Genomic DNA, 27,317 nt, shown 5'->3' on the forward strand with positions numbered 1-27,317 from the left:
CAGAGCTGCAGGATATTTGGGAGAACAAACACAGCCCATGAGCACAGAATGGTTCCTTGGATCCAAAAATGGTGGTGAAGGGTGGAGGGAGCTTAAGTTGCAGTCATGATACCTTCCCAGAACATCGGCTTTGAGCTGCTGTTCCTAAGGCATGCCCCGCCACAGATTTAAAGTCTTTGGCGTGGTCACTTCCCTGTTTTCCCAGACCAACCCAACAATAACCTGTCTACTCTGAGAAATACAATTAAGTGATTCTTGGACACAGGATGAGTAGGTGGTCACAAAGTTGAAAGCAATGGGACAATACAAATCCATTTACAGGAGTATGCTTTCCAGGTTACCCTGCGTGCACAGAGGAAATAGTTACTGCTGATCTGCACTACAATTCTTCCACATGGCTTCATACAACCAATAAAAATTTTACAACACTTGAATGAGGATTTCAGTGCATTTGGGCAGGTAAACACCTGAATATGGCCCTGTTCTCAGTTATCCTGCAGATGCTGATTGAGTGTCTATGAGGTGTTAGACCCAGCCCTGTGCAGCAGACAAGCAGAAGTTTGGAGGTCTTGGAGCTCCCAGAGTCTTCCCCAGCTGGAAGTGCATGCAACGTGTAGCATGTACAAGCACGCTACCTTCAATGTTAAATGTGACTGAAGACAGTGGCTGTCAGCTCTTGATTCCTTCCTCCTCCTCTCCTTGTCTTTTCAAACACCTCCCTTTTTGGGTCATTTTTTATTAACCAACATGTATTGACTACTGTGTGCTGGTCACTTTGCCACAAAGCTCATCACTTAATTTGTCCCTTTTCTCTGGAATCCCTTTCATTCTTCAAGAATTCAGTTGCCAATCTTGGATGCAATGCTTCAACAGGTCACTGCTAGAAAAGCTTAAGACGGTTCAGAGACAGCAAGCTGATACTCTAGCAATTGACTTAAAAAAAAAAAAATCAGTTCTCAACTTTGATAAATTGGGTCTCTTCATAAACTGGATTTTCAGCTTTTCTTGAAAATTTACACCTGGCATCACTGGGTCTGCATTCCAGCAACAGACCATCCAGAGCTAGGGCAGGCACCCTCCAGGACTTGGACTAGTGAAACCTACTCTTTTTTTTTGAAACCTTCTCTTATACATGGGAAAGCTGAGATCCAAAAGGGGGGATTGCCACACAGCTAATTAGTAACAGGATGATCAGCCAGTCTCCCTAATTTCCCTTCTCCTTATTATTTTTTTGTGTGGTACACGGGCCTCTCACTGTTGTGGCCTCTCCCGTTGAGGAGCACAGGCTCCGGACGCGCAGGCTCAGCGGCCATGGCTCACGGGCCCAGCCGCTCCACAGCATGTGGGATCCTCCCGGACCGGGGCACGAACCCGTGTCCCCTGCATCGGCAGGTGGACTCTCATCCACTGCGCCACCAGGGAGGCCCCCCTTCTCCTTATTAACTAGAAACCAAACAGGCTGAGGTTGCAAAGCACCACTTAGTCTGATTGTATATCCAAGGAGTTCTACCAAAATCTGAGAATCTCTGTGCATTCGTAGCTGTGAATTTCTTGCAGTAACACCTCACCTACCAAGGAAAAGAGAAACTAGTACTGACTGCTTTGTATTGACTGAAGTTATGGACTGAACACCTATATGTGAGGGCAGGAGACGACTGGAGGTGTGACGATCCAGGCCGACACCTGAGGCTTTTCCACCCTGCAGCACAGTCTGGGTTCAACATCTGCTCTTCATAACGATTAGCCCAAATCACCAAGAACAGTTTATTCTGTTTAGCACAGGCAGGGATAGAAAGACCTGTGAAAATGGAGAGTCATTATAGGAAAAGACAAGAAACCACTTCAACCTGGTGCTCAAGGAACTAAATAACTTATGGAATACCCTTATAACCAAATACTAGGCAGCCACCAGCAAGAATTACATGTACTGACATAGGATATAATCTCAAGAAGACTAGATGAAAAGGTGCAGTACAGCACGCTACCATTAATGTTACAGGGCATGGGGACAGTATTGTATGTTTGTATGTAGACAGGTAGGTAGGCATATACGCATAGACACGTACATACACACACCCTTCTGTACACAGACCATTATCTGTCAGAGGATATGCAAAAAACTGGTTAACAAGGATTGGAGGACGGAGGGTCAAGAGTGAAAGGGAGAACCACTTTGTACACTATCTTTTATGGCTTGTAAATTGGTTTTCTTAACCGTATGCATACTAGCTATTTCTAAAACATTTTTTTTACAAGAAAAATGAGTGGGGGCAAAACTGTATAGAATTACTCTAATTTCATCTCAAAAGTCTACATTACCAATTCGGCTAAGGGCTGGCGGAATCTAGTTATCAGGAAAACTCTGCTACTGTGCAGGCCTCCTGAGCAGAATCCTGCAGATACTGTATTTCCTTCTGCTCTGGTCCTCAACCAGTGATGTGTCAATCTGCCAAAAGGAAAGACAACAATTTCATGTCCGATGTGTAAGGGGGAGAGGGCTGCAGCTGCACTTCTCACACTGCCCCCCCCCCCCTTCGAGAATCAGAGGATCTACTCCCACCCAGAGCCATCTGGCACGTTTAAGGGACCATTTTCATAGTAACTTGCAAGGCAATTAAGCACTTGTGGAAAGCAGATTTGCTGGGGAGGAGTTCTGAACCAGCCCCAGGGCATGGACTGGCATTATCTCATACCAGTTCTCCCACACCAAAAAAAGTACTTTGTCTTCAACCTCACCGTACAGAGCAGATGATTTTTTCAATCTACAAACTTTAATTGTATGTCACTGATATACTGACAGCACGTTAACAGTTTTTTTTGAAAAATTTCTTAACAGAACATCAGAGTATTGCAACACTTTATTAAGAGTATTGGCTTTGAATTAGTAGCTGAAGTAACAATTGCATGAAGCCAGATCAGGTGTACTGCATAATACTCATACTTGATTTATTGACATTACTTAGCAATTTATTGGACAAAGGTCAAACTTTTTGTTTTTTATTAAGCACATTCCACAGTACAAAGCTGTCGTGAATAATATCTGTACAATTTAACAGTTTCAATAGCTGTTCAGACACAAATTTATTTCAAACAGTTATTGGCAAACATAATTAATTACAAGTTAGAATCAGACTATCCCAGTGCTTTAAAACATTAATATAGCAGTAATTTACAGTTTCTCAATTATGGTTAGCAAAATAAAGTCCAGAGTACAGCTGGGAATTACTACTATAATCCCAGAAAGTCAGAATTCCTCGGGTGCCAAAGTCCCCTGCTATAATTTAGTAGGCACAATTCAAAGGTTGTGTGCATATTCAAAGGCCATGATCTCCCAAGGAACCAGAATTTCTATATTAAACATGCAGAGACAACCACAGAAAGTCCATTCGTTCAGAAGAATTGCCTCCTCCCCTGCCCCTCCCTGCCCTGCCCCCTGGGCTCTCCTAACCAATCTGATATTAAAGCTGTAAGGTAAGAGTGGTCAAAGTTAAGTCACTTTCACAACCGCTGTCAGGGTTACAACATCCACCCGCTGAACGGAGATTTCTTTTTTTTAACACTTTGAGACTCAACTTTTCAAAACCAGAAATTAATTTACTAACATGTAGGAGGGAAGGATGTATTTTTTAAAAAGGACAAAGGAAAACAAAAAAGCAAACCAACCCAACAAACAACCACAGACACACACATTGATTCCCACACCATTCTCAATGTAAAGGACAAAACAGAGCCCAGGCACCTTCCCCTCAGTGGGAGAGTGTGCTTCCACGGGAAGAGGTTTAGTTACAGGAAGTTCTCATTGGTCCTTTAAAACGTTAGCAACATTCCTTGATCTTTGGAAACAATGGCAAGGGGCAAATCAAAACCTAATATTGAACAAGGGAAAAGGAGTGCCAACCAGATGCCAAAGTCCTTTCCACGCACGTCAGCATGATGGTGCCATTCACACATTCGGGCTGCGGAGCGCGCGGGAGCCAGGAGAGCTTGCCGGGGCCACGGCAGCAGGCGACACCAGAGATGACAGGGATGGGACCATGAGCCTGAGGCTTCACACCACCTGGGAGGACCCTTCCCCTCAAGATGGGCCCTTGAACCAGCCTGACGCGGGTCCCGGGCTCCAACACACAAGTGGGCCCTGCTACCACCTGACAAGGGCAGGACGCACGAATGCCAGAGCCGGGAGAGCCAGTCAGCGGGGGCCTTCTCGCTCTTCCCTTCCCAGGGTTACTAACACACAGAGTGTGACCTGTGACGGTGGAGTCAAATGAATGCTATGGGAAGTGACCACGGGTACTTAAGGAGTACTGATGAGGAAAAGAACAACAAAAGTATTTAAGGTACCTCTCTACTGTATATACTGCACAACAAATAAAACATTTTGTGTTAAACTTTAGAAATTACATCTTAAAACAAGATTCCCATTAAAACACACACACACACCACACACACAATGACAATGACAATGACAAAATAAGAACACCGTATGAATACTGCAGGAAGGGTTCTAGGTAATCCACATCAACCCTGGTAGCGGGTTCTTGAGTCCAGCCCACGGCTAAGGGCGAACACACTCTGCATTAGTGTCTCAGGCACGGGGGCCCTGACTCGAGCAACCTTGAGGTTAAACTGTTATGTACATTATATCTACATGCGGATACAGTATTTTAAATTAGGAGGCAAGCACACATGTAAAGGTGTTACTCTACCAAATATCAGGAGATGGTTGCGGGTACAGAGAACAGTTAATAAAAGAAAAGAGCTATATTACCTGTTGGGAGATAATATAACCTGGCTTACAGTTCTTTAAATTAAAAGAAATTGGTACAGAAAGGAAGTATAATCCAAAAAATATTACTAAAACAACCCAGAGAAATGTTTCCATTGTCCAACATGTTCCTAATACAAGTCACAATTCATAATGACTTGGACGGTCAAAAGGAGAACGCTAACTTCTGAAAAGGAAAGCCCTGGACATTCTGGGTAGGTGTTTGGCACCCAAAATTTCACCGAAGAATGCTGTTTCTTAGTATCAGACCAAAGTGCAAAGCAATATAAATTAGAGGCCAAGTCTTCTCTTGACGGTCGATTTACTTCTGTAAAACAGACTGTACGTTCCTTTTATATGAACAATTTACATTTGAAGCGATAGATTTCTTTTCACTGATGGGGGGAGGAAATGGGCTTCTGTACTACTGAAAGTCGGTGAAGCTAAGGTATCCTTCTCAAAGTAGAGGCCGGAATCGGAGGTGAGAAATGTCGGTACTTGAAGAGTTAGGCTGCTTTGCATCTACCCAGCGTCTAGAACCAATTCCAGCTTCATAACTCAGCTGTGAAGAACTCCCTTAGGCATTTGGTAGCCATGTAGCCAGTAGTTCAAGACTAGGAAACCCTGAAAAAACAAAAACAAAAACAAAGGGAGTACGGATGGATATTCTGGTTAGACATGGAGATATACACCACAGCCCATCCACATCCACACAGACATGTATGTACTTGCGCACACATAACACTGATTTTTAAATAATCAGCATCAAAATAGAAGTTGCAAGTTGTTTTGCGTATACTACATACCAGGTATCAGGTTTATTTAAACCTCTCAAGAACTTTATAAGGTAGAAACTATTATACCTACTTTACAAATAAGAGAACTGAGGCTCAGAAACATTATTTGGTTTAAAGCATTAGCCATTATATCCTGGGATAAACCATAATGGAAAAGAGTATAAAAAAGAATGTATTTATGTGTGTATTACTGAGTCAGTTTGCTGTACAGCAGAAATTAACACAACATTGTAAATCAACTATGCTTCCAGAAAAAAAAAAAAAAGCAAGCATTAGCCGTTAAGTGACAGAGAGGGGATTCTAATAGATGACTGATCCTATAACCTATCATCTTTCATGCTGCTAAAAGTTATGCATGTAACAAAATATGCTTAATGTTAGATTTTATATTTAGCATAATCTTAAATTTACGCCATCCAGAGGCCACCAGGACCTCTCTCATGACCGACCCAGTCTTCATCTATCACTGTGAAACAAAAATATGTAAAAGCTAGTAAACAGAGTACTCCTTCTAAACAGAATGCCAACAGTCAGAAATTACTTCTTTTTGAAATAAATCATTTATAAAAGGACAACACAATGTAGAGGGGAAGACAACTGAATGTTCTGTATTTTTTTGACCATGACCTTGAGTCAGGAACACATTTTAATCACAATCTCTACATTCATCCGTGTATGTAAATACACACACATACCCCTACGCAGAACATTCTAACATTCCAACACTAATCGTTACTATGGACAATGCAGGCTGACATTTTATGTCCTGAATTTTACCCAAAGTCAAAATCCATTAAAATGATTTCACAACCCCTAATAAGTTACAACCCTTTCCAAACACTGCACTAAACCATTGGCCTGGAAGATCTAAGTCACCTTTAGGTCTAAAATTCTATGGCCAAAAAGAGAGAGAGAAAAAGAAAGGGGGTGGGGGTGGGGGTAGTTGTTTGGTTTTGTTTTGCTTTTAAACCTTGTATATATTTTTTTAAAGGCAATTTTCCTAAAAGGTTAATTTCCACAAAATCCTAATTTCACAAGAATCCTAGTAAGCTTCCAAACGAACGCAAGACAGATTCACAATTTCATCTGCCACTGTTTTCCCATGAAGGATATGTAAGAGTATTTGAATTATTTTAAAAATATTAACACCCAGAGATAAGAAGTCAGCACTCTCAAACGCTGCTGGTGGGAATGTCAACTGATGTAACTCTTCTGGAGGGTAACACAACTCTTAAGTATCAAACCTCTTTAAACATCATAGCTTTCAACCTAGACACTGCAGACATTTCTAGAATTCTATCCAAAGGTAATAAAAGGTTGGGCAAAGATTAAGCTGAAAGAATCATGGCAATGTGTTCTATAATAATTAAAAGCTGGGGGGGGGATATAAATATATAACAGGTGCGTATCCAAACAATCAAACATGATTTTGCCATTAGGAACAGTAATTTAGACAAATAGTGACATTACTGACAGGCAACAATTTCACAATAAAGAAAAAAAAAGCACAGTTATCAAACATAATTTTTAAAAGCCTGAAAGGCTACATACAAAGGAGTTAATAATGGTGAACCAAGAAGAGGAGTTATCTACTTTTTACTAATTTCCTAATATTGTCTCATAATAAAAAAGAGAGCTACTGTATACATAGCTCTTGGGAGTTAGTAATTTTTTTTAAAAAAATGACTCAGCAAAAAAATCTATTGCTAAATTTCTCGACATAGAAATACTCCTACCTTATATTTTAGGGGTAAATATTTTACTGCAAGGTTAAATCATCATTAGGGTAGTGTTTCTTATTATGCATAAATTTTACAGCATCACATGGTAATAATTTTTTTCATGTTACAATAAATGAAAAGAATTTGGAAAAGAGCAATAAAATCTATAAAGTTGACTGCCAAGGTTGTCAAAAGTAATTCACTTTGAAGAGACAAACACATTTGAGGTTTCATTGCCTGTGCTGCTTAAAAAGCAGATAAGATTTTTCCACTGATTTATAATTGTGGATCATAACAAGGCAGTTGTTCTTAGTTTCCCAAAAAGGGGGCGAGAGGAGGGCCTGGAAGAAGTAACACTACAGTTTCCTTTCCACCACAGCCAATGAGAGAAACGGCATTGGTGATCATTTCATCTCTCAATCAAAGGAATCTAATTTCACGGCATTTTAAAGTAGTATATAAAAGTTGTCCAATTTGTGAAAGTTTACTATGTTCTATAATTCATCTATCAAATTCGCCAGAGGGGGAGAAAACATACTACAGATGTCTTAGATTTTATCATGTGCTTCTTTAACAGTGGAAAGACACAAACACATATCCAAACTACAAAAGAGGTATACTTAAGTTGTTGTATGATATACCTACTCCCCTGACCCTATCCATTCCAGAAGCTCAGCCACAATTGTAGTTGTCTGTGTTCTATTTTATCTATTTATCTATGTGGGAAAATAAAAGCAGAAGCATTGGGATACAGTCAAAGCAATGCAGAGAGAATGTATAGCTCAGAAAATAAAAAATTAAGAACAGAATAAACTTAACAAAAGGTGTGCAAGACTTCTACACTAAAAACTGCAAAACACTGCTGAAGAGAAACTGAAGAAGACCTGAATAGTAAAGAGATATACTGGGTTTATGGATTAGAAGACTCAGCATTTGTTAAAGATGGAAATTCTCCCCAAGGTGACCTTTAGAGTCAATGCAGTCCTGATCATAATCCCATAATCTTCATAGAATTTGATGATTTCATTCAAAAATGAGTATGAAAACCAAGAGGACCTAGAAGAGTCAAAACAATTTTTTTTAAACTGACTTATTACACAGCATGGTATTGGCAAAAGGATAGCCATAGATCACAGAACAGAATAGAGGCCAGAAAAAGTATAACAAACAAGTGGTCAATTGAGTTTCTGACAGAGTGCTATAACAATTCGATGGGAAGAGGACAGTCTTTTAACCCAAAAGAGCTGGAACAACTAGAAGGCTGTATAAAAAACACCATTCACAAAATTAATTCTAAATGGATCAAAGACCTAAATGTAAAACCTAAGCATATAAAACTCTTACAACGATGCTGGTCCAAACACGGTAGTCACTAGCTACACGTAGTTATTTATTATTTTATATTTTATTTTAAAAAATTTTTGGCTGCGTTGGGTCTCCATTGCTGCACGCGGGCTCCCTCCAGCTGCAGTGAGCGGGGGCCCCTCACTACGGTGGCCTCTCCCTCTGCGGAGCACAGGCTCCAGGTGCACAGGGTTCAGTAGTTGTGGTACGCAGGCCCAGCAGCCGCAGCTCGCGGGCTCCAGAGCGCAAGCCCAGCAGCCGTGGCGCACAGGCCCAGCTGCTCCGTGGCATGTGGGATCTTCCCGGACCAGGGCTCAAAACCGCGTCCCCTGCTCTGGCAGGCGGACTCCCAACCACTGCACCACCAGGGAAGCCCGCTACATGTAGCTATTTAAATTTAAGTTTAAATGAAGTACAATTAAATACAATTAAAAATCCAATCCAATTCAATTCAATTCAAATATAATTAAAACTTCAGTTCCTAAACCAAACCGGACACATTTCATGAGCTTAATAGCCACATACGGCTCGTGACTATCAAAGTGGACAGTGCAGGGACTTCCCTGGTGGCGCAGTGGTTAAGAATATACCTGGCAATGCAGGGGACACGGGTTTGATCCCTGGTCCGGGAAGATCCCACATGCCGCAGAGCAACTAAGCCCATGTGCTACAACTACTGAAGTCCGTGTGCCTAGAGCCTGTTCTCCGCAACAAGAGAAGCCACCACAGTGAGAAGCCCGTGCACCGCAGTGAAGAGCAACCCTGGCTCACTGCAACTAGAGAAAGCTCACGCACAGCAACGAAGACCCAACACAGCCAAAAATAAATTAATTAAATAAATAAATTAAAAAAAAAACATCACAAAGTGGACAGTGCAGCTGTAGAAAATGTAAACTAATCTGGTGAAAGGAAGCAGGTCAGTGTTTGCTAAGGCTGTGAAGGGATCAGGCTCTGACTACAAAGAGGACACAAGGGAACTTCTGGGGGGTGATAAAAATATTCTTACCTGGAGTGTGGAGGAAATTGCAGGGGTGTATATATTCGTAAAAACGTGTCACAAAACAGTATAATTTAAGTGGGTACAATCTGTTTTACAAAAATCATACCTCAATAAAATTGATTCAAAACAGCAATGGGGCTTAGCGAAGGTGAAGGGGGCGGGGCAGAGGGAGATGTGTACATCTAGGTACCTGTCTATATGTAAGGAATATATTTAGTACTTGACTATGCCACTTTAGACAACTTAGTCTAATTTCTTACTGAGCTATTATCTTTATGTTTGTGGAAGGTGTATGAATACACTGCAGTTTCGCACATATTTATTTATGGGCAAATTCTTGTTGGCCCAGGAGAAAGAGCACAGAGATGTCATGTTGGCCCCGGGTGTCACTTGACCAACAAATGTCAACAAGCACTCATAATACACTGTGTGCTCTATTAGATACTGGGGCTCCAAAATAAAAGGAGCTCCACGCCTGGTAAGAGAGACAGGCATGCAAATTATTTCAATACCAAATAATAAATTAAGTCAGATGAAGGAAAGGAGTGGGGGTGTGGTGGTATCCACAAAACCCTAACAACACAAGCAAGGGGAGGGAGGTGGCAGAGGTCTGTACTACTGAAGTGTAATTAGGGAAATTAAACAGAATTCAGTCTGGTTGGAGCCCTGGATTTTTGGGAGGCAAGAATGCAAGGCTGGGGTGGGGGAGGGTAGAGAGGACAGAAGGTAAGAGCTAGATATTGAAATTTCTGTTAGCTAATCTTAGCTAAGCCTTGCTCCTGAAAACAAAAGGAAGCTAGTGAAGAGGAGAGGCAGGGCTAAGATGACCATAGTTGGTAACAGGATGAAGGGTGGGCTGAAGAGGGAGAAGAAGAGAACAGGAAGGAGGAAATCAGTTTTCATTTGGGTCCCTTCCTCCTTCCTTATGTATTTCTTTAGTTTGGGGCGAAGGGAGGTTGAGGCGGGGAAGAGCAATCACTCAAAAAATCCTTGCCGGGCTTCCCTGGTGGCGCGGTGGTTACGAATCCACCTGCCAATGCAGGGGACGTGGGTTTGAGCCCTGGTGCGGGAGGATCCCACAGGCTGCGGAGCAACTAAGCCCGTGCGCCACAACTGCTGAGCCTGCGCTCTAGAGCCCATAAGCCACAACTACTGAAGCCCACGCGCCTAGAGCCTGTGCTCCGCAACAAGAGAAGCCACCGCAATGAGAAGCCCACGCACCGCAACGAAGATCAAATGCAGCGCCACCCCACCCCCCAAAAAGAGATCCTTGCCTTCTTCCTCTGTAATTTCCTATAATTCCATAAACGTAAAAATTCTGCCATGTGAATTTCTCAACTGACTTGTGAAGAATCTATCCAGAGAGAAAGCAGCAAGGGAGATGGCCACTGTCACAAGAGCCAGTATGAACACAGCTGAGACCAGGAACGGCAACTATGTATGTGGCTTACAGGTCACTACTGTGGCTCAGATCCTATAGCCAGGGAGGCACAGCCAAGCCATTGAGGCACTTAGGCCTTCTGGGTCCATGTGGGGTCCCATCATCCTTCCAAAGGCAGTACACCAGCCAGTCACTACGGATCAAACTGAGTTGGCATGAAGAAACAATGCATTTGCCATTCCTGATGCAGATCCTTGGTTTATCGCTAATAGATGGAACAGGGGCAAGACCAGAGGTCCGCATGCTTCTTCTTAATGGGCCAGATTGTATGTATTTTAGGCCACACAGTCTCTTTTGCAACTACTCAGCTCTGCCACTGAAGCACGAAACCAGCCACAGACAATACATAAACAGATGAGCTGTGGCTGTGCTCCAGAAAAACTACTTATGGGCACTGGAATTTGAATTTTATATAATTTTCACATGTTCTAAAATAATATTCTTCTTTTAATTGTTTCAGAGTATTTAAAAGTGTAAAAAACTATTCTTAGATTGCTATGGTAAGGATAAAAAAAAATAAGGCAGTGGGTCAAATTTGGCCTCCAGCTGTAGCCTGCCGACCCTGAATAAGATAAACTTCCTGGAGCAGAAATAAGGAGTATCTGAAAAGATGTCAACTTAGTGATCTAGAAAGCAGTGATTCCCTATCTTTTCACCCCCAAAATTTCACGATTCTGCACACGGACTTTCTTTACATTTTTAATATTCAATGAACAGGAAAATATACAATGACAAAAAGCTACTAAGCATTAAGTAATGTTTTTACATAAATATGAATTTTATTAACACAGTCTTTACATACATATATACATGACAGTACAAATATGCACAAACATTATTTATTCAATCTACAAAGTTTAATGTGCACAGAATTCACAGGCCCCCTCGCAAAATTCTCAAGAGTTGGGAATACTGCTCCAGATGAACATGGTCATCAGTCCCAAGGACACTGCCAAGTAAGGCTTCTCATCCTCTACCTGGACACCCTTAGTAATCAAAACATGCCATCGTCAATGTTATTATGGCCCTAAGTCTTCCTGTTACCGGAGCAAAGGACTTGGCTTCCAGGGTACCTGTTGTGTCTAATGGATGAAGAACGAGTTTTAGGGGCTCTCTCAACAAACACCCTTCTTTGATTCCTACCCTAGGGAATGGTGGTGGTGGGTGGATTGTAATGGGGGGGTGGGGAGGGGAGGTAGTTTTAAGTGTTTGCCTGATGGTGATTTTTAAAAAAATAAAAGATAGAACTGAAAGACAGGAAAGAAAGAGAAAAAGGAGATCCTTGCACCGCAAAACAATTTGGAGGACTTTACTGGTACTAAATTGGTATGACCTGGGAAAAGTTTTAAAAAACAAGAACCGTGGTGTCTACCAATATGAAAACCCACAATAAGCAGGATTTCGATTTAGATCTTATTTTGATGTGACCATAAAGATCTAGCCTTATGCTAGAACTCTGCAAAGTTGATGCATCTAATGTTCCTATTACTGAGAAAGGAACCCAAACCATAAAATTTCCCCAAAGGGAAGGTGAATTCAATCAGCAAAATTAAAAGTGGGGCAAGTACTCACCTGAAACAGGTAAAGTGCAGACTGTTATCTGGAGATGTAAGTGTATGTTCTGGAGGGAGAACGGGTCTCATTCTGGGCACTGGGAGGCACATTTAAGAAATCCCAAATCAAAATTGTGTCATCATGGGAGCTGCTGATGATCTGAAATTCATCAAACTGTAGCCGAAACACACGTCCAGAATGTTCCTGTGAAACGTAACAGCTTTATGAATAAAACGAAATCTTTACAATCCCTCCTATCTCACTACCAGGGAGTTGGCACAGGCTGAAAATACAGCTCCTTATCCAGGCTTCCTACATAACTTTATTGAGCTTTGTCCTTCTCCCTAGGAATACAGATTCTGCCTTCCCTTCTAGGCTTTTTCTTTAATTTAACTTTGTGTCCTAGATCCTGGCCCATTAATATGTCAAAGAAGAAAAACTATGTGATCATCTTACAAAGGGTCTTAAGAAGGTAAGCAACAATATTTAATACCCATTCTTGATACACTGTAAAAACTAGGACCAGAAGAATAGTGTTTTTAACACCACCAAGCATATCTATCTCAAACCACAGCTAACATCAAAATTAATGGTGAAATACCAGAAGTCTTCCTATTAAAATCAAGAAGAAAACAAGAATGGCCCTGACTCAAGTTCTGCATGTTCTTCTAGTCAATGAAAGGAGAGAAAAAATAGAAGGTAAAACTACTGAAAATAAGAAAACTCTATCAATATTTTCAAACAACTGTCTCCTCAAAAATACAAAAGTAAACAGACTGCTAGAAATAATGAGCTTGGCAAAGTTGGTAAAACAAGATTAATATATAAAAATAAAGTATTCCTATATGCCAAGCAATAATCCGTAGAATACAGATTGAGGGGAAAGTCCACCATAATAGTACAAAAATGTGCTGAGTTATAAAACACAACACAACCACAGACACCCATATTAGGAAATCTCCCAAACTTGCAGACAGGAAATACTTTATGTTCTAGGAGGAAACCAGTCCACCTACAAATGAGGAAGCCTGCTTTCATATTTTAAGTTGTGTTAATACTCTTTATAAAAGAGCTCACAGAAATATGAATGTCAAATATTCTCCGATTTTGACTAATAAACAAAATTAACAGAACAGCGCATTTCTCAGAAGGCATGCTGTGAGGTACAGAAGCTTTCCAGTGATAGGCTCAGGGAGGTCTATCTGCAGGTGGCCAACCGCCAGCACAGGGAAGCACTTCCCTTTCAACAGATCACATACCACCAACGTGCGCAGACACAACGTGCTTGCTGGGGCTCGGGGGTCGAGAGCAGCCTGCAAGTCCCAAACTTTGATTTTCCTAGAAAGGAAAATGAAATCACAATTAGTGGAAAAGTCAACATTTTATATATTGTCAAGCATTTCCTCGATAGAAAGGAGTGCGTTCGAACTGCCTATTTTAAAAGCTAATGGGGAACCTGCTGATGTTTTGACAAGGTATTTAAACCAATTACACTTGATTTGGAAAAAATAAGGACCTACACATTCTCAGAATTGCTGAAATTGTGAAGAAATATTGTTTGAAGGGAGACAAGAAAACAACTTCACATTATCTAAATTCAATTCCTGACTTGATAATCTATGTCACCAAATTCATTAATCAGGAAGCTCTCTAGGGCTGAGTAGGTGCTGCTGACAGAAGCTAGGGCTCTCTGTGAAATTCCAAGGATACCTTTCTCCAAACTAAGCAAATGCTGAAAGTTAATAATAGGAGTATGAACAGACCAACTAACCCGCCTGTGAAGTATATATAAGGTCATCTTGAAAGGTTTACGGTTGCCATTTGCTCATTTTAAAAGTCATGAGGCTTTTTAAAGAGGATGTGTTCAATTCACCAAAAGGGGAAAAGAAATTTATCATTGAACTCACCAAAAAGAAAAAAAAAAAAGCCTGGATTAATTTAGTACTGGGACAAGGAACTAGCTACTCCCTGAGTTTACAATAATGGTTAAAAGCATAAGCTTATTAATTCATCCTTCTGGGTCTCAGTGTCCCCACTTGATCCTGCCATCCACCATTACATAAGAAATACCTAGCATGGGACCTAGCACATACACAGCTGCTTAATATGCAGTACTTATTTTTCCTCTTCATATAGTTATGGCCACGCATTTGAAAATTTGAAACACGTACCCATCATAGGCCCCACTGACAATCCTCTTGTTATCAAACCGGATGCATCGGACCAATTCTTCATGTCCCTCTAGGACTCTTAAACAGGCGCCACATTCAATATCCCACAGTCTTGAATGAAAAACAGATTTCTGTGAATCAACTTCCTACGCATGATTCAAACTATCCATACGTGATCTTCTCTACCCTGGGAATCTTTTTTTCTATCTCACTCCCAGTTCATATTATACACATGTGAAGATATGTGTGTACCTTTGTACCATTCATGTGTTTTTTAAGAACTAACTTGGGAGAAAGGCTTACTTTTCATTTTATTTCCTTTTACATAGTTTGAAACTTTTAAAAATCACATGCATGTTGTTATTATTTAAATAATACCAACAAAGAAATTTCAATTACATTTAGTTTGTAGGCATGCTCTTGATGTCTGAGTTGATGAAACCAAGTAGCCAAATGGTCTAGGAAGAATTCTGGGGGGGAAACAGGGATTGCAGGCCGTAAAGAAGAAAAAGGATGTCGGTGTGGGGAAGATAATAAATACAGCCCAGGGGGTTAGGCTTCCACCACCAAGGTTAGAACTGGTGGACCAGCACAATGGTCTCCCTCTCCTGATGAGGCTTAGGGATTCCCCTTCCTAGATACAGTATTACAAGGTCAGAGTGGGAGCCTCTCATTAGGCATATGCAGTGTCTTAGAAATATAAACCCAGTGACTACCATCCAGCCTTTTTCTCTGTATATGATTTATGTAACAATTCTGGAAAGAGATTTTTAAAAAATTATCACTGATTTAACTACATTATTTGCAAAAAGAAACCACAGCAAACTAACATGTACAAAACAAAGTTAGCAAATTAATTCTATAAAGACATTTTCTTAGCCTCCCCACTAGTACCTATCATAAATCCAATGAATATTCTATCCTCAGCAAATGTTCTCATCAGTGTCAGTGATGATGGCTTCTCTAATCTACTGTGAAGAGAACACTGCCACTATAACTCCAAAGTGGTTCTCTTCCATAAACTATTCAGCAGTACACATTATTATTTTGTAGAAGCTCGGAGGTTCCAATGAGGAAGTTAAGAATTGTTTATTGCTGAAATATTAAGTAATACCAAGCATAAAGAATGCAACAGAACCAAGATTCAAGTTCTCAACTGACTTTTATGATACCTTAAAACTTAAAATGATAAAGAAAACTTTTGGCAGATAAAGCTACATTGTGTTTGCTTTCTTTCTTTCTTTTTCTAAAAAAATAATCTTGAACCCAATCCTTATTTTGCCCAAACAGGCAATTTGATTATAAAAAAGCTACTAGAATATGTTGGGACAGTTGGAAAAATGACTTGGGGTAATTAAATAGATATTTAAGGGAAGTTCTTAATAAGATAAAAAGTGTTTAAAGACATTCATATTTATTAGAAAGCAAGGACAATGAGTGTTGGGAAGAAAAAAGGGAGATAAGATAAATGCCCAAACAGGAATTGATGACAGTGTTGGGAGAGAGAAATAAAGTACACTGCCCTCTGTTAGGGAGAGAGGCAGGAGCTCACTGGTAAGGGAAAGGAGAGCATCAGGCTGGAGCATCCTCTGTTCTGAGGCACTACGGTATTAAGTGATCTTGGGTGGAGTTGAGGTTATAAAACCTTGTGCACTGGGGGAATCTTGGAAGAATACCCAGGGCATACACAATTTACCCACTTTAGTATGCAGAACCAGAGAGATAAATAAAAGTTACCTAAAGTTTTCTTATCTGAAGCAGCCCCCAAAACTGAGTCTTTTGAGCATCAGGACTGGAGATAAGTCAACACTATGGCAAAAATGAGCCCACTCTGTCACCACACCAACTTCTACCCACCTTATGGTATTATCCGATGATCCACTAACAACCAGCCGATCCCTGTACTGGAGACAGGCAATGCCTCGCTTGTGCCCATTCAGAGTACGAACAAATTCACAGGTGCTCGTGCTCCAGACCTGTACAACAAATTAGCAATACATTTAAGAATAAATGCAGAAAAGCCCTTGCACAATGTACCTTTAAAAAAAAAAAATCAGAACTTCTAAGAATGACCACAATACTTGATTATGAAATACGCTGGGAAGGTTGGGGAACAGATTGGATAGCATAACATTTCCTTAGCTGCTGAGTGATAAAACTTCAATGAAATACAGAGGGAATTTGTGAAGTCTCCAAACCTTGAGATCTTCACAAAGAGAACATCTCCTGGATGGTTCAGACATTCATTTGCCTAGAGAGAAGGGTCTGGGCCAGATCTTATGTTTTTAGGCCGGGTGACACGTCAAACCCAATGTAACTGACGTGAAAGGGCTTCACCTTTTGCATCCTCTTCTTTTCCAGCATAGTTTCTCGAATAGCTCCATTTGTTTTGACACATCACTCCTAATATTATGTATGTGGAATAAATAACCCCTCTTTTGTGAAGCTGTCTGCAAGACTTAGATGTCCATAGACACACTTAATACCAGCCAAATAAGGAGACACAAAGTAACCAATGTTCCCTGAATTATTTTATTAGCTGCATTTGTAGTTGAATGGGACAACCAGATATCCAGAGGCAAAAGGATGAAATTGGATCCCTGTGTCACACTGTATACAAATATTTAATTCAACATGGATCAATGATCTAAATGTAGCAGCTGAAACTCTCAGAAGAAAACATAAGAGTAAATCTTTGTGACCTTGTATTAGGCAACTGTTTCTTAGATATGATAATAAAAGCACAAGTAACAAAAAAAATTGATGAACTTGACTTCAACAAAGTTAAAACTATTTGTGTTTCAAAGGACACCATCAAGAAAGTGAAAAGACAACCCACAGGAAGAAAATATTTGCAAATCATTTATCTGATAAGGGACTTGTAACCAGAACATGTAAAGAACTTTTGCAACTAAATAATGAAGAGACAATCTAAGGTTTGAAAAGAGCAAAAGATTTAAGTAGATGTCTCTTCAAAGAAGTTATAAAAATGGCCAATAAGCACATGATGCTCAACATCACTGGTCATTAGGGAAATCGAAAGAAAAACTGCAGAGACACCACTAAATACCTACCAGGATGGCTATAATAAACACACACACACACACACACACACACACTAACAAGGGCTGGCAAGGATATGGAGAAATACCTGGGCTGATATTATGCAACATCTGTTTTTTTTTTTTTTTGCGGTACGCGGGCCTCCCACTGTTGTGGCCCCTCCCGCTGCAGAGCACAGGTTCCGGACGCGCAGGCCCAGCGGCCACGGCCCATGGGCCCAGCCGCTTTACGGCATGCAGGATCCTCCTGGACCGGGGCACGAACCTGTGTCCCCTGAATCGGCAGGCGGACCCTCAACCACTGCGCCACCAGGGAAGCCCCAACATCTGTTTTGTACAAAGGCCCAAACCCTCTTGACTTCCAGGCACTGGTCTCGTACAAATTGGTGTGACTGACTGGTGAGGTGCCAAAAATCCTAGTTTTTCAGCTTCCAGACTCTATCCAATCTAAAAGTCTGATGCCATCTAGTCTGTGATCTGTGGGGCTAGATACTAGCATGCTGGCCAGTACGGGTCATAAAAGGAAGGTTTCTGAGCCCATACACTGCTGGTGAGACTGTTAAATGGTGAAGCCATTTTGGAAAACAGTTTGGCAGTTCCTGAAGATGTTCAACACAGAGTTACCATCCCAAGAGAATTAAAAGTGTATGTACACGCAAACATCTGTACACAAATATTTATGGCAGCATTATATATAACAGATAGAATGTGCAAACAATCAAAATGTCCGTGAACTGATGAACAGATAAACAAAATGTGGTGCATCCACACACAGAATTTTTCTAGTCATCAGAAGGAATGAAGTCTGATTCATGCTGCAAAGTACATGGATGACCCTTGAAAACACTGCACTAAGTGAAAGAAGCCAGACACAAAAGGCCACATGTAGATGATAACATTTATCTGAAAAGTCTCAAATAGGCAAATCCATAGAAAGATTACTGATTGCCAGGGACTGGGGGTAGAGAACAGGGGTTGACTGCTAATGGGTATGAGGTTTTTTCAGAGGGTGATAAAGATGTTCTGAAACTAGTGATGACCATACAACACTGTGAATATACGAAACCACTGAATGGTATGCTTTCAAATGATGAATCTTATGGTATGTGAATTATATCTCAATAAGGCTGTTATAAAAATATAAGGAAAGCTAAAATTTTAATAAGTTAACATGTACATTGGAACCAGCACTGCATTTACCATACCCGATGGATCACCCTAGACTACAAGTGCTTGTCACACGTCTGCCTCACACCACACGTTGAGCTCCTTGGAGGCAGGGACATGTCCTGTTCCTCATCATATCTCTAGCATCCAGCCCAGGGTCTATGGCATGGCAGGCTCTCAAGATTAGGTGAATAAATCAAAGCTGAACTCTGCCACTAACTAGCTAATGTGGCCTCCAGCACAGTCCTCTGTGCCACATCTGTAAAATGTGGCTCAGCAGAGTGCTGGGAGGGTGGAATGAGGCAGTAATGGGAAGCTTCTGGCACATGGTACATGTCCCATAGGTTAGTTCTCTTCCCTTTTAAAAGGTTATCAACAATGTCCTTTCATGAAATAGAGGACTGCTCTCGGTCCGGACCCCATGACCCTTTTCTACGACCTTGCCTACAGCTTGAGAAGCATAAAGAATGAGCATGCCTTGAGGTCTCATAAGCACAAGTAGAGGAGAATAAAGATCTTGCCAGATGCGAGGTTGGTATAAGCCACCTCTGCTTTCTCTGTGTTCTAAAAGGGATGGCAACAAGCAGAGTTATGACTGCAGACACACTTACTTTGATGGTCCTGTCCCCAGAGGCAGACACTATGTACTTATCGTCAAAGTCTACTACATTGACAGCAGCACGGTGGCCAACCAGGACACGGCGTAAAGTGATATCAGTGGCAGAAGCCATGTCCCACACTGCGATGGAGCGGTCCTTGGAACAGGTCACCATCAGTCCATTGCTGAAGCGTAAGTGCAGTACAGCCTCGTTGTGGTGGATCAACGTGTTCAGAACTTCACCCGTGTTCACATCCCAGACTCTAGGGAACAGAAAAGCACAATGCTTAATTATCGAGACAACCAGGAAAAGATTCCTGTGTCTGTGCTCTGGGCCCATTTTTAGTAGTAGGCTGGGGAGGAGTGGACTTCACGTGTATCTGGTGACTGGGACCTGACACCATGCTTAAAAGGAGCCCCCAGAAGCAATTTCTCTATTTGTGAAGAAATGGTAAGATGGTTTCAAAAAAGAAGGCCAGGGCTTCCCTGGTGGCGCAGTGGTTGAGAGTTCGCCTGCCAATGCAGGGGACACGGGTTCGTGCCCCGGTCCGGGAAGATCCCACATGCCACGGAGTGGCTGGACCCGTGAGCCATGGCCGCTGAGCCTGCGCGTCCGGAGCCTGTGCTCCGCAACGGGAGAGACCACGACAGTGAGAGGCCCGCGTACCGCAAAAAAAAAAAAAAAAAAAAAAAAAAGAAGGCCAATTCTGACTCCTGCCCAGGTATTCAGGGATGGTGTTTGCAGCCTTGTGCTGATGGCAAAAAATGATGCAAGGAAGTGGGCTTTGCAGTGAGTTTGAGATGACAGAAAGAAGATGGCTTGGTGGCTGGGTTCCAAGCTTAAGGTTGTTTTTGACCTCTGACAAGCTTTTGAGTCTATTATTTATCCACTGCAAACTGGAGGCTGTGGGTCTCATCAATCACCACACCCATCTATCTACCCAACCGCTTTATGGACAAAGCACATGTCTCCAATTGCTTCACCCTTGAGATACAGGCTTCTTAGGGGCAGCCCTTTCACATCATAGCTTTTCTGTAACCCCAATCTCCTAAGGGGACAAGTTCGTGCAGAGCAGACGAAGAGAGTCTCAGGCTTCTAAGGCCGAGACATGACCTATCGTGGAAGCAGCAGCCTGGAAGCACTGAGTCAGGGAAAGGATACTAGGCATGCTGGTGACTATTTCAATCTCTTAGGTGTGCCTGTAAAGCAATCCTCTTCAAATCTCTGACTCACTCTAGAAGAGGCATTTCCTTTCCTCCCCATGACATGCCTTCCTCAGGCTACCAGCAGTCCAGCTGAAGCTTTACTGTCTTACCTCTAGGCTCTGGTGAACGCATCACTACAGCAAAATCCAAAGCCATCTGGTATGGAAAAACATCCTTGTCCCAGTGGTTTAGGAGTAGATCCCAATAATGTTTCCTTTCTACTCTCAACTCCCAACCAGCAGTCACTGCTTCCCTTCTACTGTAGAACACTGCCACTTCCATCTTCATCACTCTGCCCCTGGGGTGGCATCTGAAAACTACTGTCTCCATCACTGGAAAAGCTACATAATATCAAGATAGTCTTGAGTGCTATAAATTCAAGGCTCGAAATTAACTAACTATGTGACTGAGTAAATTATTCGCCTCTCTGGCCTCCATTTCCCAATACTACATCTATAAAAAAGAAGATACTACTTACTTTAGAAAGGTTGATGTGAGAATTCAATAGAATAACATTATACAAAATATCGGGCACATTATTTGTGTCCCTCAAAAAGTGCTGCAAATCTCTGCTTCTGATTCTTCTGGTACTTGTAGTTTACTGTCCACCACACTCCTAGAACACCTGCTTCCTTCCTCTCTCCTCTAGAGCGTGGTCTCCCAGGAGAAAGCTACCCTGACACTGTCAGGTACTGTGCTTTTACAGGAAGGCATGTTGCCATCTCTAGAATGTATGGTAATGGGAATAGGACCTACTTAACAAAAGTTAGCTTTCCTGCCTACTTTGTTCAAATGTACCTACACCACAAATGGTTCTGAAATATAGCATACAAAAACATATACAGAGCATGTGTGTACTTCATTGCAGAAGAAGAGGTGAATCTGTCTCCTTGTGGAAGGTACAGAAGTTCAGGCCAGTGAAATCCAATCACTCACCTCACTGTAGAGTCAGAAGAGCCAGTCACAATGACACGTTCATCATACTGGAGACAAAGGACAGAGCCAGTGTGTCCCGTTAACACTTTCAAACATTCCAAGCTGGTTTTATCCCAGATCTATTGAGACAAACACAAACAGTAATTTAGTATATCACATTCTGATCAATGTTTTTATCATACCTTATTTTCTGAATCATAAAACAAAACAAAGCTGTGTTACAGTAAATAAGAGCAGTAAACATCAAACAGGTGGTAAATGACAAGAGGGGAAGAAGAGGCAATACTGAATAACTTCCAGAATAGGTATACTACTTTGTTTACTTTGTCCCCATAACTACTGTGCCCATTATACTTAACAGCTTTATAAAGAGAATTTTTAAATAAACTCTGTGAAAAGAGTTGGCTCACCCTCTGGAAAACAACGTGACAGTATCTATTAAGAGCTTTTAAAAATGCATACCCCTTAACCCATTACATTTGTTTATGAAAGTTTAAAAATGAAAAATGTTCAGCATCTCAGAATAACTTCAAAGTAAATTATGAAGAGTTTTTAATGAGAAAACACACTGCTTTATTATAGTTACTTTTTTTAAAAAAATCAGAATAAAAGTCATCTCTATAGTGACATAAACATTATGTATATTTAAAAAAAAAGATTAAAAGGAAGTAAAGTGTTGATAGTTGACTTTGTACTCTGAATGCCATTTTTCTCCTCTCTTTTGATCTTTCCAGTGTTTTCCAAGTTTTCAATAATGTCCCAAAATAATGGGGGGATGGAACGTGATTTTTTTCAAAGACTGTTTTGTTAAAAATAGAGTCTACGGAACTATTTCTTCCCTTGTAAAAGTACTATCATAATTTGCAGTGTCCCTAAAGTTTACCACAAATGGCCAAGATATTACAAGCACTACAGACAGTTAAGTGTCTTTCTATAATAGTAAGGCTTGCTTCTAATTTCTGACCTAGTAGAACCACAGCTATTTTGAAAGTGTGAGCTGATCAAGGACTGAAGCAGAATGAAGTACAGAAGGTTTCCAACCATTGGTCTAGATGAGCTCTCTAAAGCGTATTTTTGCTCCATTGTTCCGTGTCTTATAAATCAAGTGTAGGCCTAATTTAGGCATGGGTATGCCTCTATTAAGAGAATTCTTTGGAAACATCCAGCGTAAGTGAAATGCAAGCCCACGGCCAGCCCATGCTTTGACAAGGTCATTATAAACCATTCTTACCTACTCCTTAAAGGAGAACTGCCAAAATTAAATAACAACACTTTCAAGAGCATATTTGTGGCCACAGGTGAGGACTATCAATAAGTATTACATAAAAATAGAGTTCTGTGGTCAAGTATGTTTTCTAAGTTGGAAAACTCCGGGTGCCTCTACTGTATGTCTTCTCAGAGCCTTTATATGCTACTGTAACCTGTACGTTTCTAAGAAAGGGATACAGCATGCAGTGTTTTCTAAATTTCTTTGAAGGGAATTACTCTTCAAAGCAATATCCTTTGGATTCACATCCACAGAATACCTTTTGGGAAACACTATAATACATATAGGAAACCAACAAAACAGTTTCTTTATATTCTATAATTCAGTGATTTTTTGCCCCAGTTATTGGAATTATTGAAATTCCACTATTTTATAAAACAAAAAACACACAAGCAAAAATACCTTTTAACTCACCCAAAGTAAAAGAATATAGAAAACAAGGCCAAGGGGAGAAAGCCCACTACAACCTATCTTCCCAGTTGACTGTAACTAAAAACTCTAGACAAAATACAAAAACAACTAGCTGAGGGCTCTGAAAACTGTGAGGGGAAGGGCAGCCAAGAGAAAGCAAGTATTGTATTGAATACATTGTAGCAAGGGGTAAGAGTTTGGAGACAGGATCCACATGGGGTGAGTTTACCATTCTTTCTGTTTTCTCATTTCCTTCTTTTGTGGTCTTGACCCAAAGGCAGGTCCAGATCAAGGAACTGCACAGTGAAACAGCAGCACAGGCAGCTACAATCTGAGAAACCAGTCTTTCTGGACAGAAAGGCTAAAAAAGGAATCCTTGGGGACCAAAGAATGTGCGAAAGACCCTATTTTCTTTTTCTCTTTTCTCAAACGGCTTTGATCCAAAGGACAAGCCCAGTCATGGAGATGTACTGCAGAGCAGTGGAACAGGTAACTAAAATTCTAAGAGAAACCCCATTTTTCTGGCCAAAGGAAAATGAAGAAAGGATCCTTGTGGGCTGTAGAGACTTAGGGAAATCCAAAACAGGAAAGAGCTGGAAAAAAGAAAAAGGCTTCCCTAATTGTATATGAGAACCCACACAACACATGACTTGGGCTTGCCCTTAAGCAGTGCATGCACAGGACAGACTAAGCCAACACATCAAAGGCCGGAAAAAGCGCCCTGATATTTAAACTACCACTGAAGTCTCAGACTAAACTCTGAGTAGTGCAAGCCCAAGACAGACCCAAAGTAGCATGGCAAAAAGCAGAAAAGAGATTAGAACCAACCCCCCTAACTAGGCTGACCACCTGCTTAAAAAAATACTCACTCACACATATTCTCCAGAGGATTATAACAGGATCCATAGACTTTACAATACAACATCCATAATGTACAAGATACAATCCAAAATTACTTGACATTCAAAAGCCAAGAAAAGTGACCAATTCTCAGGGGAACAGACAATCAACACACGACAAGCTAGAGATTACCCAAATGTTGTCACGGTCAAAGACTTCAAAGCAGTTGTTGTAACTATACTCCATGAAGTAAAGATAAACACATTTGATATGAATGAAAAGAGAGAAGTTCTCAGTAGAGAAACAGAAACTATAAAATATAATATCTGAAATCGTAAAATTCACTCAATGGGGGAAAATAGCAGAATACAGATGAAAAATTCAGTCAATTTGAAGACAGGCTAAGAGAGATTACCCAGAAAAGAGAGGGAAAAAAGATTGGGAAAAAGTAAGACAATATCAAAAGATCTAATACTTGTGTAATTAGAGTCTCAGAAGGAGAGGAGAAAGAAATTGGTGCAGAAACAAAATTGAATAAATAACGGCCCAAACTTCTGAAATTTGGTGAAAGACACAAATTTACAGATTCAAAAAGAACTCTTAGATATGACATCAAAAGTATGAGGCATAAAAGAAAACACTGGCGGACTTCTCTGGTGGCGCAGTGGTTGAGAGTCCGCCTGCTGATGCAGGGGACACGGGTTCGTGCCCCAGTCCAGGAAGGTCCCACATGCCGCGGAGCGGCTAGGCTCATGAGCCACCATTGAGCCTGCGCGTCCAGAGCCTGTGCTCCGCAACAGGAGAGGCCAGAACAGTGAAAGGCCCACTTATCGCAAAAAAAAAAAAAAAAAAAAAAAAAAAGAAAACACTGGCAAACTAGACTAGACAAATTAAAATCTTCTGCTCTACTTAAGATATCATTGAGAAAGTGAAAAGACAAGTCACAGAATGGAAGAAATATCTGCAAAACATATCTAAAAAAGGACCTGTATCCATAATATATAAAGAGCTCTCAAAACCCAATAATACGAAAACAGAGAACCCATTTTAAAATTGTACAAAAGATCTGAATAGAAACTTCACCAATGAATATACAGATGGCAAATAAGCATGTGAAAAGATGCTCATTATCACTGATCACTGGAGAAATGTAACTTTACACCAAAATGAGTTATGTCTACATACCTAGTCAAATGGCTAATATCCAAACAAAACAAAACAAAACAAAACCCTGAGACTACCAAGGGCTGACCAGGATGCAGAACAAAAGGAATTCTCATACATCGCTGATGGGAATGTAAAATGGCATAGCCACTTGAAAATACAGCTTGGCCGTTTCTTCACAGGTAAAACGTACACTTACCATATCAGTTAGCAATCCCACTCCTAGGTTTTTATCCAAGTGAACTGAAAACTTACGTTCTCGCAAAAACGTGCATGCATATGTTTACAGTGTCTTTATTCATAATTGTGAAAAACTGTAAACACAAATGTCCTTCAGTAGGTAAATGGATAAACACACTGTGGTGTAACCATAAAGCAGAATGTTACTCACCAATAAAAAGGAACTAACTATTGTTATGTGCAACAATGTAGAAGAATCTCTAATGCACAATGCTAAGCATAAAAAGTCAGACTCAAAAGGCTACATACTGTGTGAGTCCATTTACAGGACATTCTTGAAAAGGCAAAATTATAGGGACAGAAAAAAACATCAGTGGTTGTCAGGACCCCGGGGAAAAATGGGTAAACGCAAAGCAGCAGGACAAAGGAATCTGGTGGATGATGGAACTATTCTGGATCTTGATAATAATTGTTGTGGTTGCACAATTCTTTGTGCTTGTCAAAACTCACGGAACTTTACATCAAAAAGAGTGCATGTAAATTATAACTAAAAGTAAAATTATCCCACAACGTTTTCTTAAATATGAGAAAATAAGCTACAAACAATGTGAAACAAAATCTATTAGAGCCATTAAGCATTAAACACAGAGAAATGATCCCGTTTATCTACTATTGAAAAGTAAATAAAAACAATATAAATTGCTCTATCATTCTTTTGTGTTATCAATTGAGCCTTTCACAGAAACCATAAAAGGTAATGATTTTCATTTATATGCAAGTCAGCAACACTTTTACCAGCTAGCCAAGAAATCAAGAGCCCTGTGGATACTGAGATATTTTCTACTTGCACCTAAATACGGAATACAGAAAGTGAATGTGCTTAGAGAAGGGTAAGAAGCAAGAAAATCCAAGGGTCCAGTGTTAGTAGAGGGAAACGCTCTGGCTCTAGTTCTTTAGAACCACGCAGACAGCTGCCAAGATTGAGTGGAACAGATAAAAACCAATCAGGAGGAAATGGAGAGATTGTTACCTCTAATGTCTAACATGTAACCACAATTCTAAAAATAATACATACAAAATGCAGTCATTCACCTTAATAGAATTATCTCGAAGGCCACTGATAATTTTTTCATCATCATACTGTAAACAGTAGACACCTTTACTATTTTCAGAGCGGCACTGAATCCTCTGCAAGTTGTGTCGTCCACACCGCCAGTTAGATTCTATAGTCTAAGGGAAAAAGGAGGCAACAGATGAGTTTTTGTGAATCAACTATTCTATTAGGGTTCAGACTTTGGGGTTCCAGAAACAGCATACCACTGATACTCCATCTTGGTTTGCATAACTGTCTGTGGATAGGAATCACACTCTTTTCCAAGTAAGACATTAGCCCAACAATATTTTTCCTCAAATGTTCCCTGCCCATCTGGCAACTGTCACAGGATTTCCAATGAGTTTGGGTTGGGTTTGAAAAAAATGGCCTAGACAGAATTCAATACGTTTAAAGAATGCCATTTGCACCCAAAACATACAAATAAATAGTAACTCATTGGGTCACTCTCTAATGCCAGTTAAAATATCTGGCAGAAGACCACCACTAACATTAAGCATATACTAACAATCTGTGTATCCATCCACAGCACTGATTGTCCTGATCATTGAGAAACGATATTGACAACTACTACATGCCAAC

At 40.7% G+C, this 27,317-nt stretch overlaps 1 protein-coding gene across 7 annotated transcripts in view; it reads right to left on the reverse strand.

The window, feature by feature from the left end:
* Positions 1-2,559: 2,559 nt before the first annotated feature.
* FBXW11 (F-box and WD repeat domain containing 11) overlaps positions 2,560-27,317 on the reverse strand; it is a 133,233-nt gene continuing 108,475 nt past the window's right edge. For all 7 annotated transcript variants that reach the window (XM_079917015.1, XM_079917013.1, XM_079917011.1 and 4 more), the window contains 8 exons: positions 26,717-26,854; positions 21,763-21,881; positions 19,634-19,883; positions 16,651-16,769; positions 14,794-14,904; positions 13,882-13,960; positions 12,641-12,826; positions 2,560-5,389 (listed from right to left, as the gene is read on the reverse strand). In XM_079917015.1, the coding sequence (XP_079773141.1) occupies positions 12,665-12,826; positions 13,882-13,960; positions 14,794-14,904; positions 16,651-16,769; positions 19,634-19,883; positions 21,763-21,881; positions 26,717-26,854 (978 nt within the window). In that variant the 3' untranslated portion in view covers positions 2,560-5,389; positions 12,641-12,664. The remainder of the gene's footprint in view (positions 5,390-12,640; positions 12,827-13,881; positions 13,961-14,793; positions 14,905-16,650; positions 16,770-19,633; positions 19,884-21,762; positions 21,882-26,716; positions 26,855-27,317) is intronic.

This window comes from Stenella coeruleoalba, assembly GCF_951394435.1.
Source record: "Stenella coeruleoalba genome assembly, chromosome: 3".
Classification (NCBI taxonomy): domain Eukaryota; kingdom Metazoa; phylum Chordata; class Mammalia; order Artiodactyla; family Delphinidae; genus Stenella; species Stenella coeruleoalba.